Source organism: Fukomys damarensis, unplaced genomic scaffold (assembly GCF_012274545.1).
Source record: "Fukomys damarensis isolate Sample0158 unplaced genomic scaffold, DMR_v1.0_HiC HiC_scaffold_34, whole genome shotgun sequence".
Lineage (NCBI taxonomy): Eukaryota > Metazoa > Chordata > Mammalia > Rodentia > Bathyergidae > Fukomys > Fukomys damarensis.
This window is the reverse complement of record NW_022900946.1, coordinates 21,509,731-21,533,629: the sequence shown is the minus strand read 5'-3', so window position 1 is coordinate 21,533,629 and position 23,899 is coordinate 21,509,731. Positions and strand designations below refer to the sequence as shown.

General features: G+C 45.8%; 1 protein-coding gene across 4 annotated transcripts in view; it reads left to right on the top strand.

Annotated features, from left to right (window-relative positions):
* Positions 1–23,899, top strand: part of Cramp1 (cramped chromatin regulator homolog 1) — a 57,453-nt gene that overhangs the window by 18,763 nt on the left and 14,791 nt on the right. For all 4 annotated transcript variants that reach the window (XM_010620502.2, XM_010620498.2, XM_010620500.3 and 1 more), the window contains exons 4-11: positions 3,813–3,966; positions 9,611–9,694; positions 14,201–14,249; positions 17,721–17,806; positions 18,475–18,598; positions 19,977–20,058; positions 20,535–21,698; positions 23,153–23,318. In XM_010620502.2, the coding sequence (XP_010618804.1) occupies positions 3,813–3,966; positions 9,611–9,694; positions 14,201–14,249; positions 17,721–17,806; positions 18,475–18,598; positions 19,977–20,058; positions 20,535–21,698; positions 23,153–23,318 (1,909 nt within the window). The remainder of the gene's footprint in view (positions 1–3,812; positions 3,967–9,610; positions 9,695–14,200; positions 14,250–17,720; positions 17,807–18,474; positions 18,599–19,976; positions 20,059–20,534; positions 21,699–23,152; positions 23,319–23,899) is intronic.

The window sequence follows — 23,899 nt, the reverse complement described above, 5'->3', positions numbered from 1 at the left end:
TCTCCTGCCTCAGACCCACCAGAGGCCAATGCTGCCCCAACCCTGCCTTTGTTTGGACAACCTGGGCCCCAGGGTTCTCTTCAGTGATGGTCTTCCAGACTCCCTCTCTGTGGCCAGGAATGAGTCATGGTCCTCTTTCTGGGAGAAAATAGGGTGGACAGGTGAATGGATTGAACCTGGACCTGCTCTTACCATCTGTCTCTTAATGCCCTTCTGTTCCAGCTGTGGTTCTGTAGTCTACCAGTAAGTGTTCATTTCCCTTAATATCTGTCTCTCTTACCATCTGTATGTATTTGTTTTCATCATACTGTTCTTAGTTACCTGTCTTACAGTTTCCTGGTGAGCCTCTTGTTCTTATTTCTTACCTTGTTGAGAACTCCTGTGCTTTGTGATAGGCTTCCTTTCTCTGCTTTTGCCTGCACCTTCCCAATCTCCTGCAAATGCCAGCAGGGGTACCCTTGACTTTTTTTCTTTACCATATACATACTGTGAGTTTTGTCTCTTTGACTTTGGATACAGTTCTCTTACTTTAACTGTGCCTATTTGTTCCTTTTGCCACCACCATTTGATTGAGTTCATAACTAATCATAGGGCAACATAGCTATGCTAGAAATGGAGAGAAGTTCTTGCCCATCAGGAGCTTACTATTGTGTTGGGGAAATACAATGGGCCACACAAGGATGACTGAGAAGGCATGTGTTCAAGTGTCACAGACTCCAGAGGCTGCATAGTTTGAGAATACAGGGGCAGGAATCAATTTGCTTCTACTGTGATCTGTCTCCAAGGCAGAAGACAGCCAGGAAGCGGGGGGCTTCTAAAGCTGGACACTCAAGAGAGATGTTTCAGAACCAGCTTTGATTCTTTGTGGTTTATGTCTGGAACTTGGAATCTTCCTACCCCAGTCTCCCAAATAGCTGAATCTACCCTGCTCCATTATTTTTTTGAAACATTAAGTAAGTTCTAATTTTCTTAAAGGTTTTTTTAATTTTTTGGATGTGAGGGTATTTTTTTGCTGTGATGTTTGTCACCCCATTGATTGCCAGGGTTGATTTGGCTGATCTGGTTGGCTAGGCAGGTATCCCTTCCTCCCTCACTGCTCCACGTGGGTCCCTCCTGAAGCTGCATGCTGGGTCTAAGAGGATGACCACCCCTGATAGAGGAGGACTGTTTCCTCAGGCGGGGGTATACAAGTAGCTGCGCTTCTCTGCTAGAACCTCCAAACCATCTCTCTAGGGTTTTTATTTTTTAGCTTTTCATTTTGGAACAATGTCAGACTGAAAAAATGTTGTATAACAACAACAACAACAACAAAAAAAAAAACCCAAAAAATTCCCATGTGTCCTTCACCCTGTTTCCCCAATGTTAAGGTACCCACAGTGTGACAAGTGGAATGAGGAAAGGGAACATGGAGGGCTCCGATCACTCACCTGCAGGCCTTCTGCAGAGTTAGCAGGTGCGATTCCCACAGTTGAGTTTTCTGCCACCTGGAATGCTTCCTCAATTTCTCTTTTGTCTTCTGTGACTTTTAACACTTTTAAGAACCCTGCCTATTAGACTGTCTCTCCATTTGGCTTTGTCTGACGTTTCCTCATGATTAAATTTGTGTCAAGAATTCCATGGCAGTGATGTGTCCTTGGTACATCTAGCCAGGAGGTGCATGATGAGATCTTTCTCAGTCCTGGTAATGCCACCCTGGACCTTGAGGTTTGTGTATTGACTGCATGTCTATCCCCCATGAACTCATTCTGTTTACCTTTGAGAGTGTAAGTGTCCTGCTTCTCATCATGTGTGCTTTTGAGGCAGGCAGCAGAACCACTGAGCTAAATCCCCGGCCCTCATCATACATTCTTTAACAAATTTTTAGCAACCATGGCTGCTTCTTACCTGAAATAATGATCACATTGGTATTCACCAGTGATGGTCTTTTTTCTATTGTTTTTCCATGTCTACTGATAAGAAATCCTATGTAAGTACCCTCCCTTCTCCCATGTTGATGGATGTATTTATCAGTTACTTATTTATATACATATAAGCTGTGTGTCTAGTTTATTGTGCAGATCACTTTCTGTTTGTGTCATTGTTAATTTTGTGGTCCACATGGTTCCAGCTTTGGGTATGGGAGCCTCTGTAACTGGCTCTTGTCTCTCCCTGAGCATATTCTCAATCTTTGGCACCTTAAGGTATTCTGTGCACACCTGGTGCTCTCCCTGCCCCAGCCCTAGAATCAGCCATTTCTCCAGGGAGCCTTTTTTTGTTTATTTATTTGTTTGAAAAGTGATACTTAGGAACCAAGACATGGGGCTGTGGTGCTATTGCCACTGACGCCTTTCCAGTACTTCTTCTGGCTTTTTTTTTTTTTTTTTTTTTTTTTTTTTTTTTTTTTTGCGGTACTGGGGATTGAACTCAGGACCTTGTGCTTGCCAGGCAAGCTAAATCCCTGCCCCTCTCCCCTCCACCCCAGTACTTCTTAATAGACGGTTTTGTTTTTGTTTTGGTACCTGGGATTGAATTTGGGCCCTTGCGCTTGCAAGGCAGGTGGTGGCACCACTGAGCCAAATCCCCGGCCCTTTAATAGATGGTTTTGATGAGAATGTCATATAGTTGATTTTCCTTATGGAAGTCCTGAAGTAGCACTAGGACCTAGGTTTCATTCTTTTTTTTTTTTTTTTTTCTCAGCTTTAATTGAGTTTATTGGTACATTTTAGGGATACAGTACAGTTACATTCATTGTTGGGATCTTGTATCTCTACATGACAAGTCTTGATTCTCATTTTTTCCCCTTACCTCTGCCAAGGTTTCATTCTTAAAATCTAGGTTGTGCTCAACTTTTTTTGGAGGCATTCCAAAAATATCATCAGATCACAGCCTATAAGGGTCTCTTCTTAAGTATGCATATTGACTAACCTTGTTTGAATGTGGAATACACTTTTTATGATCAAAGAAAGGAAAAGGTTATGCAGAATGCCTTCCTATTTTCTTTTGTGACACTTGGTGGCAGCACCCTGAGCTCATGAATTACATTGTGCTGTGTAGGCCAGTGCTGTTCTTATGGAGGTATCTCCTGCAAGGTTTCTAAAGAACTCCAGAGAGTAAGCTGATTGTCCCATTGAGTTTTATGTTTCTCCTGCTGTAAGGCTGCTTTAGTTTGTTGTGTGCTGTTACATCAAAAATACCTGACCTGGGGCAACTTGTGAAAAACAGATTTATTTCTCATATCTGGAAGCTAGGAAGTCCAGGATCAAGATGCTATACAGCTGATATCTGCTGAGAGCTGCGTTCAGCTTCCAAAATGGTGTCTTTCTTTTTTTAAACATCCTTCTGAAAGCAGGAGCCCTGTGCCTCCCATGTCAGAAGGTAGAGGGGCAAGATTAATGAAAATGTCTAGAAGATAAGGGCCTAATGCCATTCATGAGGGTGGAGTCTCCTCTTCATATCGTCACATTGACACCGCCTGAATTTTGGAGGGAACACATTCAAACAGTAGCAGAGTCCTTGTCTCTTTGGTACCCACAGGCTGTGATGTTCTATCCGAGTGCCTTTGCTGCTTTACCTAATTCCAGCCTGAGACGATAGGGCAGCAGAATTGAAGATCATGCACAAGTAAGAGCAGTAAGGGATAGCCTGCAGCCCACCTGTTCCCTTCTTTCTGCACTGTGTGAATATCATAGTGCATTGATGGCAAAGCTTTTTAGAGTTTTCAATGATAACAAACAGCCAGTTGTGGCATGAGTGCCTTAGGTTCACCACCACTGTCATAGAGAGAGTCGCTTTGTCTTAACCACTGTAGTTTTATTGTGGACTTTGTTTTCCAGCATGGGAAAGACTTTGAAGCAATTCAGAACAACATTGCTCTGAAGTACAAGAAAAAGGGCAAGCCTGCAAGCATGGTGAAGAACAAAGAGCAGGTCCGGCATTTCTATTACCGCACCTGGCACAAGATCACCAAGTACATCGACTTTGACAATGGTGAGTATGCCACAGGCTGGGCCTCTGCTCAGGAGCATGTTTTCTGGCATTGCCTTTCACAGCTGCTTGCCGGAGATTTGTTTCCAGTGCTTTGGCTGGCAGCATGCCCAGTGCCTATTGGTTAGTTTACCTGCAAGGAAGGTGCTTGCATACATGCACTAGTGATCTTACTGATACGTCTCTTGAGTTTTCTATGTTTCAGTGGCTCTGAATGCATGTGGGTTCTAGATCCCCTGTGAATGAGGGCACTGAGATGCAGTGAAGGAAAATTGAGTTGCAGGTGCGCTGGTGGCCTAAGATTGGACCCTCTCTCTCATGTGGAGCACATTGAGAATGACAGTTGAGCAGCCTGGTGTCATTCTTCCCCAGGAAAGCAATCTTTACCACAACTCTGACCATCTGTATTTGAATCCAGGTGCAGTGTGGCTTTCAACTCTGAGCACCTTTGGCTGGTCAGTGGTTTCTCCAGGGTCAGTTGGCCCATGTTCTTTTGTACTGCCTTTGTCTTTGTAAAGTATTGCCAACTGTTTGCACATATTGGGAGAAAAGCCTTTCCCCATGCTTCCTGAGTTGCAGGCTACTTGGCCCTGTTATGCACTACTGCATTTTCACAATAGTGGGTTCATTCTAGATGCTCCCTTCTTCTGATATCTACACTCATTGTTAATCCTTCTTCTCTCCAAATATTATATCTTCTGTGCCAGGGTAACTGGATCAACTGTGACTGTATTGTTCCACCTTTCAACTTTTGCCTGTGCCTTCATGTTGGCCTTTGATATTCCTTGTCTTCCCTTGCCATTCCTGTAGTGTCCTCTCTGCAGGATCACTGTGTCTTTTTTGTTTTGTTTTTGTTATTGAACTCAGGCCTTTGCGCTTGCAAGGAAGGCTGTGGGACCACTGAGCCAAATCCCCGGCTCTTGGGTCACTGTACCTTGATCGTAGTGCGCATCACATTATCATAGTTTTAGGAGACTCTAATAATGCCCATTTCCCCATCTGCCCATGGAACTGAACTTGGTGGGGATGGGCACACACCTGCCTCCTGTGGACTTTCTCTAACGACCTAGGGAATTGGGTTTGTCAGTCTCTAATCAGTGGGAACATCCCTTAGTTGAATTGGTGACTCTTTTGTTAATGCTGATTTGTTTGCTATTGGTGCCCACATGACCATCAGCATAAAATTTCCTGCTCACTTCAAGCCAACACCATTTTGTTCTTTTCCAGTTGTCAGCACTGTTGCTGTGTACTCAGATTGATGGTTTATTTGCATATCTCTTCACTGGTTAGGTCCCCTGGGGTCCAAGACTATCGTGATTTGTGTCTGTTTGCAGTGAAGACTTCTGCCTTCCAGAGGGGCTCTGTTTATATGCTTTGTCTTTCTATTTTCCTTTTCTTGTATCTACCATATTTAATGATTTTCTGAAAGTCTGTCCATGAGCATGAGTTTACTTTGGCTGGTCTTAAAAAGCTCTCTTCAAATGAGAAGGTGGCCAGCAAGTTGCAGCAAGAGTTGGGAGGCTGTTGTGGAGAGCGGGCAAATTCCAGTGCAGCCATCATTGTGTGTAGTTTTACTGAGGTTCATCCATGTACAGTGTAGGTGGTGCATACTCAGACCAGGCCTCATTCACAGCTCTAAGGCCAAAATGCTCATTCCTAGGCACTGCCAAATTTGTGCTTTTTTCCTCTGTTGATAGCAGGAAGCACTTGAAGCAGGTTTTTTCTTTGCTTTGCAGCACTGGAGATCTCCAAGGCCTTTGCACTGAGCTATATCCCCTGTCCATTTTATTTTGAGATAGGGTTTTGCTAAGTCACTAAGTTACTCAGGCTTGCCTTGAACTTGGAACCCTCCTTAACTTCCAGGTGTGCACCATCACACCTGGCTTCTTTTCTATTTTTGCCATATTTTCTGCTGAACAACCTCCTTGCCCTACCTCCCTGGTGCCTGGAGGCATCATTCTTCTTGGCTCTTCCCTCCCATCAGGCTCCTGTGGGATCTGACCCAGCCTGTCCTTTCCCTTTTCTATATGATGGCTTAGCTTCTCTCCCAACCCCTACTTCATCTTCCTCGCCCATACACTGTCCCTACAGCCTTGATGTTTCCCGTGTGTCTTGCTCTTAGTGTCCTGTTTGTCCCACTTGAAGGTCTGTTCTTCATTTGTGGATATAGCTTTCCTGAGGTTCTTTAATGAGCCTGTTAGCTACATGCATCATGCACTGTGATCCTGTTCAGACTTCTTCAGCTGGTTTCCGCCCTGAAGGTTGTCTAGCCCAGCTGAGAGCCTCAGGTAGAGGGTCACCAGGACACTCTGAAATTCCTGTGGTTCCTTAGATGTTTTCATATTGTACCATGCAGAGTAGCAGTGTTTTTGTTTTTGTTGTTGTTGCTGTTGTTTTAATGTATCATATGTATTTTAGGTGTTCTTAAGAGCCAAAGCAAGGGTAAGCAAGAACATGTGTGGGATCAGGGTGGCTGGGCCAAGTCCATGCTGTAAGGACAGGTCATCCCTTGGAGCGTAAGTCAGTCGTTCACCGCTCTGGCGCTGCAGCCTCCACATGCTTCATCAAGAATTCGTTAGTTTTAGTAGTCCCACATCATCTTCACGCAGAGGTAGGTCCCCAGTGACTATGCGGCAGTGTGCTACCCTGAAGAATAATGTCCACGCACATCCACCTTACTTGGCTGTTGTCTGCTGTTGGGTGCGGGTTTTGTTTCACACACCTTAAAGTTTCAAAAGGTGAGCTCTGCTTTCTTCCCTTCTCTCCATGTGAAGGGACTGGGAATTGTACGATGGCATGAGGCCGCCTTGCCCCTTGGAGCCTCTGTTCTGGGCTTGCTCCCTGCCTTTTGCTCCACACTCCTATTGGCCTTTTCTCTGTACTCTCTTGCTCTTGATGCTGTTTGTGCTTTTCTAGGTTGTGACTATTTCTCTTTTTGCCAATTCACATGTTGAACTTTTTTAAAAAAATTTTTTTGAGATACCACATTCCATAAAATTCACCTTTTTAGATTATACTTCAGTGGCGTTTGGTATATTCATTACCTTCTAAAAATATTTCTTGAAATGGATAAAAAATGTGGAAAAAATTAAAAATAAAAATATTTTTATCACCCCAAAGGAGACCTCATCCCCATTTGCATTCACTCTTATTTCTTCTCCCCAGCCTCAACAAACACCTGCTTTCTTTCTGTGGATTTGCCTGTTGTGGAGTATGTCAGTCAGGGCTCGCCAGAGTAACAGATTTAATATGTTTATATTTATATTTAATATAGTTATATCAAACTTATGTATTATGTATATAATTTTCAAGGTAGGCTTACAATGGCAGAGTCAGGTGTGAAAGAATGCAGAAAGAGCTCTCTGTGCATCGGGGAGTCAAATAATCCAGTCAGAGGTAAAAGACCTAAAGCTCACTGCAAAGTCTTGTTGGAAGTCAAAGGGTCTGCATTGAAAGACTGGAATCTGAACTGGGAGGCTGAAGAGTCTGAGCTGGAGGCTGAAGAATCTGCATTGAAAGCCTGGAAACAGATGTCCCAATGCAATGGTGAAGACTGGTTCTCCTCCAAAGGAGGAGACTTCCTTCTTTTCCATTTTATTCCATTTAGACTACAAGCCTATTGGCTGATACCAATAGTCTGACTGACTTAACAGTTGTATGGATGGTCTACCTTTTTGTTACCTTGTTTTGTTTTTTGAGACAAGGTCTTGCTATGTAGTCCAGGCTGACCTTGAACTCATGATGGTCTTACTGCTTCAGCCTCCCTAGTGCTGGAATTAAAAGTATGTATCACCACACATCTGCTGTTCTTTGTTATTATTGAGTAGTGGGTTTTAGACTTTCCTGAGTGCTGGTCTACTTTGAAATCCAATGAGATCCTGGATTTAGCCTACAGTGTTAGCAGAGTCAGAGTCTTTGTGCCAGTCCAAAGTTCAGAGTGCTTCAATCCTTGTCCTCAAAATATTGTTTGTCATTTACTGATATGTTTTTTGTTCTCTCTTATTATAAGCACACACATTTTAATGTTAGATCCTTCAGAATGGAGATTCTTCAAAAAACAAAAAGTAGAAATTCCATTTGACCCAGTTATTCCCCTTCAGGGCATCTTCCTAAAAGACTCGAAGAACTCATATTATAGTGATACCTGCATACCCCTGTTTGTAGCAGCACAACTCATAATATCTAAATTTTGAATGTGATCTATATGTCCATCAGTAGATGAATAAGAAAATGTGGTATTTGTACACAATGGAGTACTGTTCTACTTTAAAGAAAAATAAAAGAGTAATGTTTTTAGGAAAATGGATGCACCTTGAGACAATAATGTTAAGTAAAACTAATCACACAAGTTTAAATAATGCATGATTTCTCTTATATGAGAATCCCAAAATACAAATACAGTAAATTAAAGAGCAAAATAAAAGATAATAGAAAACAGGGAGATAAATTTGTTGTAAAAGGGAAGTGGACCAAAATATGGAGGGGAGGGAAAAGATGAAAAAAAGAATTAGGTTGTGTTATGTACATGTACCAACTTTCCACAAGGAGTATAATCATTTATGTACTGCAAATACGTACTAACAAAATTTTTTTAAAAAGTAAAAATGACAATCTGAAAAAAATAAAGTCCACTTACTATTCTACTTATTATGTTGCCTTTAAAAAAAAAGTATCTCTGAGGAGAGAGCCAGAGAGGACAGTTGCAAGAGTGTGATATTTGTCCCTACACTGTGAGATGGCCTGAAGGTGCCTAGACTCTTCCTCTGTGTAGCTTAACTCCCATGGCAACATATGGGACTCTACTTTGTATAATTGAAAATATTCAAGAGAACAGTGGCTAGCATGGAAAGTTTCTCTCTCCCACCCAGTACCTGGGGACTGCTTTTCAGCGCAGTAGGGACCTGGCGCCTCCTCTCTGCTTTGCTGTTCTAGTGTCATTGTGTGCTACTAGTATCTAGGATAGAGCCACATGGCAGCACCTGCCCCAATTCTGCCTTTTGAAGAAGCTTGCTAGAGTCTCCACAACCTCCTTCCTCAAAGCCCAGAACTTAATTGGTATCATGTTGAGCTGCATATGTTGTATCCTGTCTGCCTCCTGCATAAAGCCTGTCCCATTACTGAAGATAGAGAGGTGGATACCAGCTAGGGGTTTGGTGGTATCTACAGCTGGTTGCCTTGTTAGCCAGGGAGGTTAGGTTATACAGGGAGGTGGAAACTTGTGAGGGTTTAGGTTGCCACCTCACTTGCTGCTTGAGGGAACTCTGCATGGCAGAGCTAGAGAACAGGTGTGACTATGCTCTTATGTCTACACCCTCCTCTTCCTCTTCTCTGTGAGAACCTGCTGTGCTGAATGATCCATTTTCTTCTGAGGATATTTGCTCTACCCATCAGTAATGTAAAAGCCGTACCTGTCATTTTTGTTTAGATTTTTATTTTGAAAATTGCAAAAACAGCACCGTTTTCCTGTGTGTTCTCTATCATTTCCCCCCGGGTTTTGCATCATGCATGACCAAAGTGCCATGATCAACCAGAAAATCTGCCTGAACCTGCTTGGAAATGCTACCTAGTGTCATTCATGTGTACACAGGTTGTACCTGCAGGGTATCTGTACCCCCATCCTAAGTTCTTTCCTTCGCTCATCTTCCAGTGTTCTCACGAGGGCTGAAGAAGTCATCCCAGGAGCTGTATGGCCTCATCTGCTATGGCGAGCTGCGCAAGAAGATTGGGGGCTGTGAGTACCCTGCCTGTCCTCAGGCTCCCCTTGCCCTTGTCACCTCCGATCCTTAGTGTTCAGGATCACTTACTTTCCCTTTTGAAAACATTTATTTGAAAACATTTTGATGACAATAATTGAAAAAGCATGTGATGAAATGCCTTCCTTTAGATTTACCAGTGGTTAACGTTGGTCACATTTGCTTACTATCTTTCTACACACACATTCACACACATTTTCCAGTTTTTCTTCCTCTGCCATTTAACTGTAAGACCTTATATCACACCCTAGAGACTGCAGCCTCCATCACCTGAGAACAAAGTCATGCTATAAAACCACATCCCATTGTCTCAATGACACATTTCTATCAAGCAAGTGCAACAATCTGCCTAAATTCCTACCCATTTTTAAATTTCTCAGAATGTTCTCAGACATTGGTCAGGGCTTCTATTGAAGGCTGTTGTGCCACATGTGACTCTGGTTCTCCCTGAGAACTTTCAACCAAGAACCCATCCTAGTTTTCTTGTTTGTTTGTTTGTTTTTTGATTGGTACTGGGGATTGAACTCAGGAACTTGCACTTGCAAGGCAGGTGCGGTGCTACTGAGCTAAATCCCCAGCCCCCATCCTAGTTTTCGATCTTTGATGTCATTGGTTTTTTTGTTTTGTTTTTTGTTTTTGGTACTGGTGATTGAACTCCAGACCTTGCTCTTGCAAGGCATTCAGCAGCACCACTGAGTTAAATCCCTGGCCCTGGCATCATCATCATCATCATCATCATCATCATCATCATCATCATCATCATTATCATTATTTTATTTATTTATTTTTTTGGTACCAGGGATCAAACTCAGGTCCTTGCACTTAGTTTCTCAGTGACCAGTTTTCCTCTAGAACAACTCTGTGTGGGTGTTTGGTAGGGATGCTCTGAACTTTGCAGGGCATCTGTGGCCTATGCATCTCATCCTTGCCTGTGCTTCTTCTGTGACTCCCTAGGCCCCAATCCAGTGGGCATTGTAGGGCCCATGCCTGGTCACCTAATGTGTCACAGCTCAGAGTGGGCTGTAGCACTGGGGAGGATGGGTATTTGCTGGCTGCTCCTTGTGTCTTCTCTGGCCATATCCTGAGCAGTCACTCTTCATATCTGATCATTGTCCGTCTGGTAGCTTCTGTGGGCCACCCCACTTTTGTGTTTAGGAGGCTCTTTGCTCCTTTGTGATGCCCTGCATCTCTTCTCTTCCTCCAGTCTCTGCCCTTCATTGCTGTTTTCTCTGCTCTGGGTGAAGACTTAGGTCTTGACTCCTAACTTCTTCTCTTTCCAGTCATCTGCTTTCAGGCTCCAGACATTCTAGACTGCCTGTGACTTTCATGCCCTAGAGCCTCTTCCCTCACACTGTTGCATGTGCTGACATTCCTCTCCTTATTTCTGAATCTCAGTTCCTCTGTGGCTCTCCTCACCCAGCCCTGCAGCTTCAGGCCATCCACAGGCTGAGCAGTCCCGTTGCCCTCTCCCTTGGTGGTCTCAGAATGGGCACCTGCCCCCTTCCCATCCCCGTCTTGGGGCCACTTGTCCTCATCATAGTTGATGGCAGCAGCACAGAGGCAGCTACTGGAGATGATGCCCTAGGCTGCCCTCACTTGCTTTTCTACCTGTTCCTTCTACCACCGGATTGGGTCTACTCTTCTCATCTTGTCTTCATTGTGGACCTGTGGTATACTCCCTGATGTCCCTGTGCCTCTGTTCTCCCTCTGTGAATCTTTCTTTCCTAGAAGCCAGAGGGCTTCTTTCCCACCCCTTTGGCCTCCATTTTGCATGGGCAGCATCCTTGACTGACTGAGGCACAACATGTGTCCCTGCCTGTTTCCACTATTCTGTCCTCACTGTTTCCCACCCTGCAAGGCTTCCAGTCCAGATAACACATTGGGTACCAAACCTTCTTGGAAAGAGTGCTTTGACTGTCTTTAGGCCCTCTACCTGAGTCTCTGGACACATTATCTTATTTGTTCCTTTTCTGTGACCTTAATGGCTTTCTATTGCCCACAGTAACGCTGGCTTCTGTGACCAGGGGCCTCTGTATTCAAGCCTGTGTCCCATCTTTCTGGTTATACCCATTCCTCTGCCAGGTGGCTCATTGGTCAGAGTGCCCCTGTGGCTCAGCTTGTGCTTACTCCAGTTCTGCTGGGTATGCTGGTTGGTCCCTTCTAGCCCAACTGTACCTTACACTTGAACATACACTCTCACATGCTTGTACACATCTGAAGCCCACAGATGGCTCTTAGCATGTGGATCTGCTAAGTGTCCGTCATGCTATGGTGTTATTTCCCTCTGGACCCCTCTGAATCCCCCAATACTACTCAATCAATTTGTCGTATTTGGATTCCTAGACATCTTCCCTTTTTGTGTTCTTTTGTCTTCTATCCAAGTACTAACCAGGCCCAACCCTGCTTAACTTCCTAGATCAGATAAGATTCTGCACATTCAGGGTGGTATGCCTGTATAGACTGTTTTGTTCTTTTATGTCTCTTTTTGGGGATGTACACTCAAGACCTAGTAGCATTTCTCTGAGGCATATGCATGATCTGTTCTTTCTGGGCTTTGGAAAATGCATTTGAGAGCTGGTGGTTAGAGCAAGATTTTCTTGACATGGCTTGTTCTGCTTGGAGTCTCCAGAAAAATATGAGTCCTTGCATAGCAGACTTGAGTCTGTCCTCTCCTAGGATGTCTACCTGCTGACCATGTCAAGTACCAATTGCAAAAGGTCTTGAAGGGTATTGGGGAGCGAGGGAAGTGGATGATGCAGGACCCTCATGAAACAAGTGACAGGCTCTATTTATTTGCCTTGAAATGGAGTGAGCTGGGCACAGCTGCTGGGTGACATGCCTCGTGTGGCAGTGCCTATGCCTGGCTTTCCAGCCTTCACCATCTTGAGCAGACAGGTCTTGTGCAGAGTCCCTTTGCTTGGTGTTTGGTCCGCTGGCTAGAGCCTGGGTTTCCAGGATGGGGCCTCTTAGGTGCTGGGTTGCTGGCCCTGGTGTCCTGTCCTGAGAGATCACTTGACCAGGGCTGGATCACTGATGAATAGCCTTACCTCCCAGTCCCAAGACAAAGGCAGAAAGTCCCATGCCTGTCTACCAGGGCTTGTGTGATCCAGTTCAATTGCCTCCTCCCAGGCTTTACCTCCAAGCCTTTTTCTGTACAGACACACGACTGTGGGACTTTCTTCCTGACCAACAGGTCAGATCTAAGCTGGGCTCCTCATCCTAAAGTCTTGCTCACAGAAAGGGTGGCTGATTTGCCCTTTCCAGTGCTCTTCTGTCTTTTCTGAAGTACTGTTACCATCTGGGATTCTTTTACTTTGCTTGAAAAATTTAACTTCACTTCTTGTCATTCAGTTGCACCAGCCATGAATTCTTTTAGTTATTATTTATCTGAAAAGCCTTTGATTTTTTGTTTGGTTTGGTTTGGTTTTTGTTTGGTTGGATTTTTGAGACTGGGTCTTCATTCGTAATTCAGGCTGAACCTGAACTTACTGTGTCACCCAGGATGGCCTCAAAATCACAGTCATCCTCTTGCTTTAGCCTTCTGAGTGCTGGGATTATAGAAGTGTCCAGTCCCAGTCCCCAGTCCCTGGAGACCACCCCCCCAGCCTTTGTTTTCCTTAAAATTTTCGTGAATGTAGAATTCTGATTTGACAATTTTTTTTACTTGCACTACAGTTGTTGTCCAGTGTCTCTGGCCTGTACTATTTCTGCTGAGAGATCAGTGGTTACCTGGGTCATTGTTCTTCTGTCTGAATTCAGTCTGGCTGGTTGCTTTACCATTTCACCTTTGTTTCTGACTGTGTCTTTGTGGTTTCCATGCCCCCAAAATGCAGAAGAGTTCAAGGAACTGAAGGAATTTTGCAGTGAGCAACCCAAGTGCCTCCATCTAGACTCTTTCACTAGCTTCTTTTTTTTCCCCACTAGCTTCTTACTACTTGCTTTTCTGCTCATCTTTCCTTGGCAGCAGTGAGTTCAGAGGAAGTAGGGACTCTGCTCTAACCAACAGTGAAGATGTCAGACTCATTGTTTTCAGGCCTTGTTGGGGTTGTTGGGATTCCTGAGGGTTCACTTGTGGACACCATTGGGTGTGGAGCCCAGCAAGGAAATTGTGCACAGGCCTAGCATGGTACCTAGAGAGAGCAGTCATCAAAACCAGTGTTCCAGACCAAATAGCAGCTTAGTAATAGCAAGGGATTAAAGAGAACTTCTGGGATAGATCAAAAGTTGGACCTTTGAGAAAGTGGCTAAAGAGAGACCTGCAGGCAGGCTGAGATGTGTGGATTAGTGGAGTTCCTCTTAGGTAACTAATTTTCTAGATGACCTTGGGGAAAGGGCTGCAGCTACCACAGAGGTTTTATTCTGGAAGACCTTGAGTATTTAGTGGCAAGGTTTGGTGGAGTCTATGTGGAAGATGATTATATAAGACTCAAATACTTTTGCTCCTAACTACCCCTTGACCTCATTTATGTGTCTTCTATTTAAAGGTATGGATGACAAGAATGCAACGAAGTTGAATGAACTCATTCAGGTTGGGTAAGTATAAGTATTACGACATTGTGTTTGCAGCTTTTGAATACTCACATTTGTTCAGTGAAATTCGAAAGTTAAAATGTGTGCAGCTTTTTTCCATTTTCTCAATGAGGACCCTCAGAATTAAAATTTACTGTCCTCTCAGGTGCCCATTTTGTTCCCAAGAAAGTGGGAAAGCCCAGGTGTGAAAGTGGCCCCAGTCTTGCTTCCTCCTTCCCTTCTCTGTGTGTTTGTACGTGCTGGTTCCCTGTCCTCTACAAAGCCTCTCTTTCCCATTGTGTTTCCTCTGGTCTCCTGGACCACTTCCAAAGACTTTCCAGCCTCTCTCGCCTGCTGATACTTCTGTCCCAGACCCCACGATCAGTCTGGCTTTCTGTTCTTCTTCCTTTTTTCTCCTATCTTCCATAGCTCAAATGATTTTAGGGCATCACAAGCTGCCAGACCCCTGCCTGTTCAGTTGTTACCTGCTCGGCCTTAGTTGCTTTTTTCTGCTGCAGAGATGCTACCTGTATCAGGACTTGCTCTGTGAAGATAGTTTACCTGCGCCCTCACAGAGTATCTCCTGTGCACTGTCATGCACTGACTCTGCACTTGGCCTTTAAGTCTTCCTTATTCTGACATCTGACAGCCTCCTGACAGACGGTGATCTGTCAGCACCCTGAGCTTCTTTCCAGTTCTGTAAGAACCCATAGTGCAATCTGGGGTCACCCTAGTGCTGTCTTCCAGACCTTCCTGTCTCTCTAGCCTGTCTTGTGGCTAGTAAATGACTCCTGGGGTCCCTGTCACTTTTCCTGGGTGAAGGACTCTAGAGTCCTACTCATCCCTCATGTCTGCACCTTAGTTGCAGATCTCACTACCTGGGAGCTTCCACGTTTTGTGCCCCCAGTGTACCTTGCTCTGCCACCTTGCCTGGTTGAAAGGTTGGAAGCTTTGCAGATGGCCTGAGCCATTCTGGCCATACGTCCCACTTTAACCCTCTCATAACTCCCCTTGTTCAGGCCAACAAATCACACTGTAAGACCAGCCCAGCCAGTACCTGCTACAGTCTGGAATTCTACATATATGGGGTACTCATCTGATAATGGTACCCCCTCAGTGGTGACTGCCATGTCCCTCAGCCATTATCCAACACTGATCCCATCAGGTCTTTCTCCCTGTTCCTTGAACCCCAGGTGTTTGGTCTGCACTCTTGCCCAGAATCTTCTGAGCGCTCATGGATATACTGGCCTTTCTATCTGCAGAACATGGCATTGCCATACCTCTGGCCATCCCAGCATCTCCCACAGGCTTAGAGTCTGACCCTAGGAGCCATAGACCTTGGGAAGAGTGCCTAGGGTCCAGCTGTATACCTGTTCCAGCATCGGGTCCCTGAGGCTTTATTTGTACAAACTGCCCTATTGAGTCTTGGCAGGAACTAGAATGAAAGTTGTGGAATGTTTCATAAATACATTTTCTTAAGATTTTCAGATAGTGCAAACTCATCCCATTACCCTTGCCAAAAAATTCATGTGCATCCTAATGAATTTTTCCTTAGGGAAGTTACATTTATAAATTGTATGGCTTCTCTTACATGAGTATCTCAAAGTATAAATAATTTAAAGAGCAAAATAAAAGCTAGATGGTAAGAAACAGGGATATAGATCTTTCTGAGATGAGAAGGGAATCTTAAGGATGGAGGGAGAGGGGAAGAAGGAAAAGAAAAAGAATTGAGAGGCAATATGTGATCCAGTTATGGCAGTGTAGGCCTGTAACTCCAGCTCTCAGGAGGCTGAGGCAGTAGGATCACTGTGAGTTCTAAGCCATCCTGAGCTACATAGTAAGTTCAGACCAGCCTGAACTATGTAGGGAGGCGCTACCCCACTCGTGCAGTGTTGCATATGTACCAGTTCCCCACAAATGTATTCATTATTTATCCCAAACAAGTACTTCACTAATAAAAAAGAAATTTTCATTTATAATTACACAGCTACAAATATAAAACTGTAGAGATGTAATATGAAATTTTTGCATATCTTTAGAATCATACTCTGCTAGTATATGTGCTATTATTTTTTATTTATTTATTTTTTTGGTACCGGGGATTGAACTCAGGTCCTTGCGCTTGCAAGGCAGGCCACCAGTAACCGCTGAGCTAAATCCCCGGCCCTGTGCTATTAATTTTTTAACAGAGTTTTTACAGAAATTGAACAAATATAGAAGAAGCTGTCTTAATAGACATGATCACAACTGGGAATAGGTCAGTCAGAAAACTTGGCTGAAGCAGAAAGCTATAGTAGGCATACATACTGTATTTTGTAAAATGCAAATCCACATTACTCCACCACCAAAGCCTTTTCTTCTGTGGAGATCCATACCTTGGGGTTTCATGTTGTTCTCAGGTCAGAAACTCCAGTCAAGGTAAATCCAGTTTTGCTTCTCAGTTTTAAAGTGAGCAGGACAGGGCCCAGAGTAGCAAGGCTTCAGAGTCTGATCAGACCCAGTCTTAGCCATCTTCCCCATACCTCATTTTGCTGTTACTTTTCAAAAAGATCATGTTTATTTTGAGACAAAATCTGCCTTTGTAGTTCAGGCTGGCCTTGAACTCACTAGAAATGCTGGCCTCAAACTTGCAGTCCTACCTCGGGGTCTGAGTGCTGGGATTACAGGCATGTGCCATCATACCTGAAAAGACCTACCTTTGTTGAATCTCTTGTGGCCTATTTGTTGACCATTTCAAAATCATTTCAGCTCTGTTTTTTAGAAGGAACTGTTCTAATTGCTTTCACATTCATTTCAGTATCCACATAGTAATTCATCCACCACACCTCGGACAGACAGATTTGGAGCCTCAAGTCTCCAAACATGACCCTGTAACATCCCACTGTGGCCACTGGTACTCTGTCTGCCTGAGAAATAGGGTACAACATTGATGTGGTGAGGTGGTCATGAAGAGATCACATAGAAAGGCTGGCGATTTAGTTTAGTGGTGCTGCACTTGCCCAGCAAACACAAGGTCCTGAGTTCAATTCTTGGCACTGGGAAAAAAAGATCACATAGAGGTTATATAGAGGTAGACTGAGAACTCACATAGAGGTCGTGTATGGTAACTTGATAGCTTCTGTTCTGAGGTTCCAAGTAGTAGAAATGCATGGAAATGGAGCTGGTGGAAAGAAAGGCAGCTGTCTGCCCAGCTTTAGAGTGGTAGCTAAAGGGATGGAGCAGCAGCTTGTGCCACATAACTTATTGGATTGAGAGGAGATGATGCATTTTCTGTAAACAGCAGTCGTCCTCTGGTTGGGGAAGTATCAGACATCTAGAGGCATAGTGTTGCCTACCATCCAGGGTGACTATATCCTGGGACAGTGTGGGAACCTGCTTGGGGCTGGCACTTGCCTGGGCTTCTCTTGCTCTCACTTGCTCTGTCTCAGATACACTGGCCTTTCCTCACTTTCACCATTCAGAGACCTCAGCATCTCTTCCAAACTCTTTTCTCAGGGCTACCACAGTACGTTACAAAGGGAGAAACCTGCGGATCAAAGCACCCATGTGTCGTGCACTAAAGAAACTCTGCGATCCCGATGGTAGGTAACCAAGGGAAAGGCTGACATGGTGTGTAGCTCATGTAGTGGTTTTGTCCCATTTCATGGTGGATAGCTGAGCTGTTGCAGTTGCTTTCTGCCTAGCCATGCTTCATCCCAGTTATGTGAATAAACAGTCGTTGAATTTGAAGGCTCATGTCCGTTCAGTGAGTCAAGCTTAGCTCAGATGCCATGCAGCATTCTGATAGATGGGTCAATACTCTGATAGATGGGTCAGCCCTGTGGGAATGGGTCTCATAGCCTCTCTGGTTGTTCCATGGCTCTGTTTTGGCAAATGTACAAGTGACCACGTTGAGTGTTTCCCTAGCTGTGGGTTTTCTCATGTCTTTGTGTCTAGTCACAAGACAGCATGCCTGCACCTCTTTCATCCTGTTGGTTTTCAGTGAAGTACTTTGCTTTCTGCCCCAAGTTTAATCTCCCTGTGGGAATGGGTCTCATAGCCTCTCTGGTTGTTCCATGGCTCTGTTTTGGCAAATGTACAAGTGACCACGTTGAGTGTTTCCCTAGCTGTGGGTTTTCTCATGTCTTTGTGTCTAGTCACAAGACAGCATGCCTGCACCTCTTTCATCCTGTTGGTTTTCAGTGAAGTACTTTGCTTTCTGCCCCAAGTTTAATCTGTGCTAGACTGTTCATGGTCTCTCATTTTGCAGGCCTGAGTGATGAAGAGGACCAAAAGCCAGTGCGCCTGCCCTTGAAAGTCCCTGTAGAGCTACAGCCACGGAACAACCATGCTTGGGCCCGAGTGCAGAGCCTTGCCCAGAACCCACGACTCAGGTGATATAGCCTTCTGGGGAAGGGAGTGGGGAGGGTGACATACACCCTGCAGTATTTGTATTTGCATTTGCCTGAGGAAGTTTCTGGTAAGAAGCCAGTCTTAGCCCAGACCTCTGACATCACCAGAGGACATACAGGGTCTGTTTTGCATTTTGTTGTTTTTGTTGTGTTTTGAGACAGGGTCTTGCTATGTAGTTCAGGCTGGCCTTGAACTCACTATGTAGCCCAGACCAGCCTTGAACTCTCAGTGATTCTCCTGCCTCAGCCTCCTGAGTGCTAGGATTACAAGTGTGCACCATGTCCAGTGAGAACAAGGTCTGAAGATGGCACTGTTATAGGGGTGATCAAAGTAACTGTTGGGCCTTGAAGCACTAAGCTGCAGCTTTACACCTAAGCAGGGGTCTTGGACAGCATATGGCAGCTGTGAGATGGTGTCGTGATAAGGTTGAGTGACTATAGACCCATGAACCTCCAGCATTCCTATCTCTCCAACTCTGCAAAGATTTGTGTCTAATTTATGCATGGGGCAAAACTACCATTTTCCATTTACACATTTTTTTAAATGAGGAAAAGTTTACACAGCCTAAAATGAACCATAGTCACCTGAAAGTTTTACACAGTTCAGCAGCATTTGTTGTGTTTATAATGTTGTGCAGTCTTCTCTATTTTATACTGTGCTGTTAGCAATCGCTCCCTAATGCTCACTCCCCGCTAGGCCCAGTCTACTTTCTGTCTCGGTGGATTTGCCTGTTCTATACATTCCATATCAACAGAATCAAACACAGCATAAGACACTAAGAGATTAGTGGTGGCGGGACCAACATTCATATCCTGGCTGAGTTCTCATGCTGGTGAAGGGGTACATGGATCACTGTGTTACTTCTTTTTTTTAATGGTGTAATTATGTAGTTCAGGCTGGCCCTGGACTCACTAAGGCCTCAAACTCAGTAGTCCTCTTGCTTTCATCCTATCGGGTCCTGAGATTACAGGCATGTGTCACCACCATACCTTGTCCTTTCTGTGTTATTTCTGGTAGCTTCGTTAATTATGTAGTTCAGGCTGGCCCTGGACTCACTAAGGCCTCAAACTCAGTAGTCCTCTTGCTTCATCCTATCGGGTGCTGAGATTACAGGCATGTGTCACCACCATACCTTGTCCTTTCTGTGTTATTTCTGGTAGCTTCATGTGAATCTGTTGTGATTTTAACAGACAGTGCTATTTTTTAGGAAAAGCAGCTGAGTTCCTGTTGGTGGACCTCCCTGGTGCCTCGTCTGAGGCCCTACTTCTCTTTGCCACATGTCCTTTGTGTGGGCAGCCATGGCTCATCATCCCAGGACTCTTACACCTTTTTAATAGCTTCCTCTCTGTCACTCCATAGGATGATCGTGGAGCTGCATAGAAAGGTCTCCAGTCTCATTGAGTTCTTGAAACAGAAGTGGGCACTCCATGAAGTGCGAATTGTATCTTTTTCTGGCTAAAGCAAACCTTCCAAACTCTGTAGCTGCTCCTTCTTGAGAAGTGTCTCGCTTTTGAGTCCTTGTCATTGTTATGAAGTCCTGTGGAAGTCCTTTGCCCCTGGATTTTGGTGTGGAGTGCCACCTCTGACCTTGCAGTGGTAAAACTCAGCCATGGGCAGGTCTTCATAACCTATGGGGTGTGGCCAGATCACCCTGCTAGCAGATTGTGTCATATGACCCAGGCATAGCCCAGACACCTTTGTTTTCTTGGCTGACTGTTGGGCTGGCATTTTTTGTTTGTGGCTTAAGGGAAGTCCCAAGGTCAGGAATCAGGGCACATCTGAGCCCCAGTGATGCCAAAAGGTAGGTATGGATCCTATTGAGGGCTCAACCATATGGAATAGGTCTACAGCCCATTGCCTCTGACTGTTTTGACCAGGGTACAGATGGTGGGGATTATTCCTTGACAGTGCACCCAGCGGAAGACCCTCGAAGAGGGGCAGCTGCAGGGTATGAACCCTGCTCAGATGCAGGAGAAGGTGACACTGCATCTATTCCCAGGAGAGAACTGCACACTGACTCCGCTGCCTGGTGTGGCCCGTGTGGTGCACTCCAAGGCCTTCTGCACAGTGCACTGGCAGGAGGGTGGCCGTTGCAAGCAGAGTGCCAAGGACACCCATTCGCTGCCTCCGGCCCAAATCCTGGGTATCCAGAGTGGGCAGGGCACAGCCCGGGGCCAGGTGAAGTGCCCAAGGGGCAGCACTGAGGGCAAGGGTGGGGGGCGGCCCCCTCCCACCACTGACACTTCACAGAGCTCTGGAGAGAGTTCCCCCGAGAGTGCCCCTGGGGAGGGGGCCACCCCTAGTCTGAGCAGCCCGGATGCTCCCGACAGGCCTTCCCCAGGGCACCAGGACTCCCTGCTGCATCTCGAGAAGATCCCTGCAGCGCCTCCTACAGAGGGTGGGGATGGTCCTGCTCGAGAACCAGGGTCCCTGCTGTGTGCCTGCGGCCAGCTCTCAGACCTGGAGGACGAGCTGTCACTCCTCGACCCCTTACCCCGTTACCTGAAGTCCTGTCAGGACCTCATCATCCCTGAGCAGTGCCGCTGTGCGGATGCTCGGCCCAGGAGTGAGCAGCCTTCTCTGGGCAGAGCTACCTCCCCAGAGACTCTTGCCTCCAGTGGCAAGGAGGCTGCCAACCTTGTTGCCTCTGGCCCAGATCCTCAGTGTGGCCCTGGCCCCAGACTCCTACTGGATGTTTGCACTAAAGAGCCAGCAGACACACCTTCAGAGGAGCCCCAGGAGAAAGGGAGCCCCTTAGAGCCTCTGCCACCTCAGGGACAGTCTACTTCCAGGCCCCCAAAGGAGATCCCTGCCAGCCGGTTGGCTCAGCAGCTACGTGAGGAGGGCTGGAGCCTGCAGACCTCTGAAAGCCTTACGCTGGCCGAAGTCTACCTCATGATGGGCAAGCCAAGCAAGCTGCAACTCGAATATGACTGGCTGGCTGTGTTAGGCCCTGAGGGCCAGTCCCCTGGAGGGCAGGGCCAGGCCCCCCGCCCTGGCTCCCCACCCACCACCCTCCATGAGCAGCGCCTCCTGAGCTGCCTCCTGAAGCTCATCTCCACGGAGGTCAACCCTAAGCTGGTGAGTGGACTTGGCTCTGCTTCACAGGAATCCCAAGGAAAGTGTGACGAGCCTCAAAGCAAAGGAACCCCTAAGGCCAGGCATATAGTGGTGATGGTGACCACACTTTAGTAGTGTAAGATGACCCTTAAACTGGCCAGGTTGTAGGGCTGTTGAGGTGAGTGAACTGTGACTTTTTCAAGGGCAGCTTTTTGTGGAGAGATGTGGCATGGCTGATGTGCCCTAGGGGCAGCAGTGGAAGATCTGGAACACTTAGGAGTCCTGGCAGGGCACGTTGGCACAGTATTATGGATAATGGTGAGCAGGAAGCTCAACTGAGGTGCCCGGAGTGGGTTGATGCCAGGAACCTCAGTGTCAACTAAAACTGGTTAGAAATGCAGGTTCTAGGGTATGGCCCACTGACTGTGAGCTCCTGAGAAATCTGTGAGCTGCACATGGTTAGGACAGAGTTTCAGCATACAGAGGTAAGGTGACGCAAGGCAGGGCCTCAGTGCTGGGTGCTGAGGACAGAGGAGGCGAAGAGCTGAGAGTTGGAACATTTGACCAAGTTTTCCCAGGAGTGGTAAAGGCACCAGGGGAAAAATAGGTGGAGTTACAGGGTGGAGCAGCTCTGCAAGACCCTAAAACTCCAAAGCGGTCTCTGCAGGGTTCTCTTAACATTTGTGAGGGTGAGTCTTTGACTTAGCAAAATGCTCGTGTGCTCTGTTTTCCTCTCTGGAGTAAACCTGTTTCTCCTCCCTCTGGACTCTTGACAGAAGAGGCTACTGTAATTATCTTACACTGGCTTCTTACTGTAGTTTTTTAAAAAGCAAGGTATTGTCAGTTTGTCATTCATAGCCTCCTCTCTGCAGTTTGTGCCCTGCTCAGAGTAAGTGAAACCCAGGCTTGTTGGGCCCTATTCCTTGATTATGTGTCAGACTGTCCCGCTGGTCATCACAGTTATGTCCAAGTAGTGGAGATACACAGGGGCTCTCCTGAGAAAGGTAGAGGTTGCTTTCATTACTTACTGGCTGCTTTACTTTGTTTCATCTGGTAAGTTTTAAAATTGGCAAAATTGCTGAGTAACTTTGGGCAATGCCAAGGTCGTGTGTTGTTGACCCCTGATGTTTGCTATCATGGAAATCAGGCCAAGCCAGCTTCCAAATTCTTAATCATTCTCATACCCCCAATTCGGAGTGCTTGTGTCAAAGCTGGTTTTCTCATGCTAATGTTATCCCTTCAGTTGCCCAGGTACTGTAGAATGAACCAGGACTTTGCAATGAACTAGATCCCCAGATATTTTTAATTTTTTTTTTTTTTTTTTTTAATATTGAGGCAGGGTCTCACTAAGTCAGTATTTGTCCAGGTGAGTTGAACTTGTGATCCTTCTGCCTCAGCCTCCCACAGTGCCAGAATTATAGGTATGCACCACCATGCCTGGTAAATTTACACATTTCTTGACCATTTCTATTCAGACTCCAGAAGCAAATGCCTCAGTGAGGCCTGCCCAAGAGGAGCAGTCAGCAACTCCCCCAGGGAAGGTGGTAACCATCAGCTCCCGGAGCCCTCGCTGTCCTCGAAACCAGTCTGCCCTTCGAAGTAGCAAGACCTTTCCATCTAGCTCCACATCTTGTTCCCCAGGTGAGGCTCAGGGCAGCCTGATGGCTTTGAGGACTGTGCAGAAGTTGGAGACACAGGTGCATCTACCATCCAGTCATCCATGGTTCAGTGGTCTGAATGAAGGCACAAAATCACTTCCTCCTAGAGAGGCTGAGCTCAGGGGCTCATGATAAAGGGCTTGGGGCATGGGGCATGGGGGCGCCAGTGAGAAGCAGAGGACTGACTGATGGCCTTAGCTGAGTTGGTCACTTTTCATGAGGCCAGAAGAAACCTCTGTATTGTGTTAACTTTTAGTGGCTTACAGGCCCTGAAGAGGGCCGGTTCTTTCTGAATGGATGGCAGCTGAGTTTCTTTGCATCTAAAACATGAGCCTTAAAGCAGCCTTCCACAAAGGCATGTATCATCAGTTTAACACAGTCTTGGAAAGAAAAGTGGAGTGACCTACCAATCACAGTGTACCCTACCCCACTTATATCTAGAGAATTTGTGCGTGTGGTATTGGGGCTCAAACCCAGGACTTTGTGTAAGCTAGGCAGGCAGGCACTCTATCCCTGAGGTACCCCTAGCTCCTAGGAAATAGTTTATCTTTTTTTTTTTTTTTT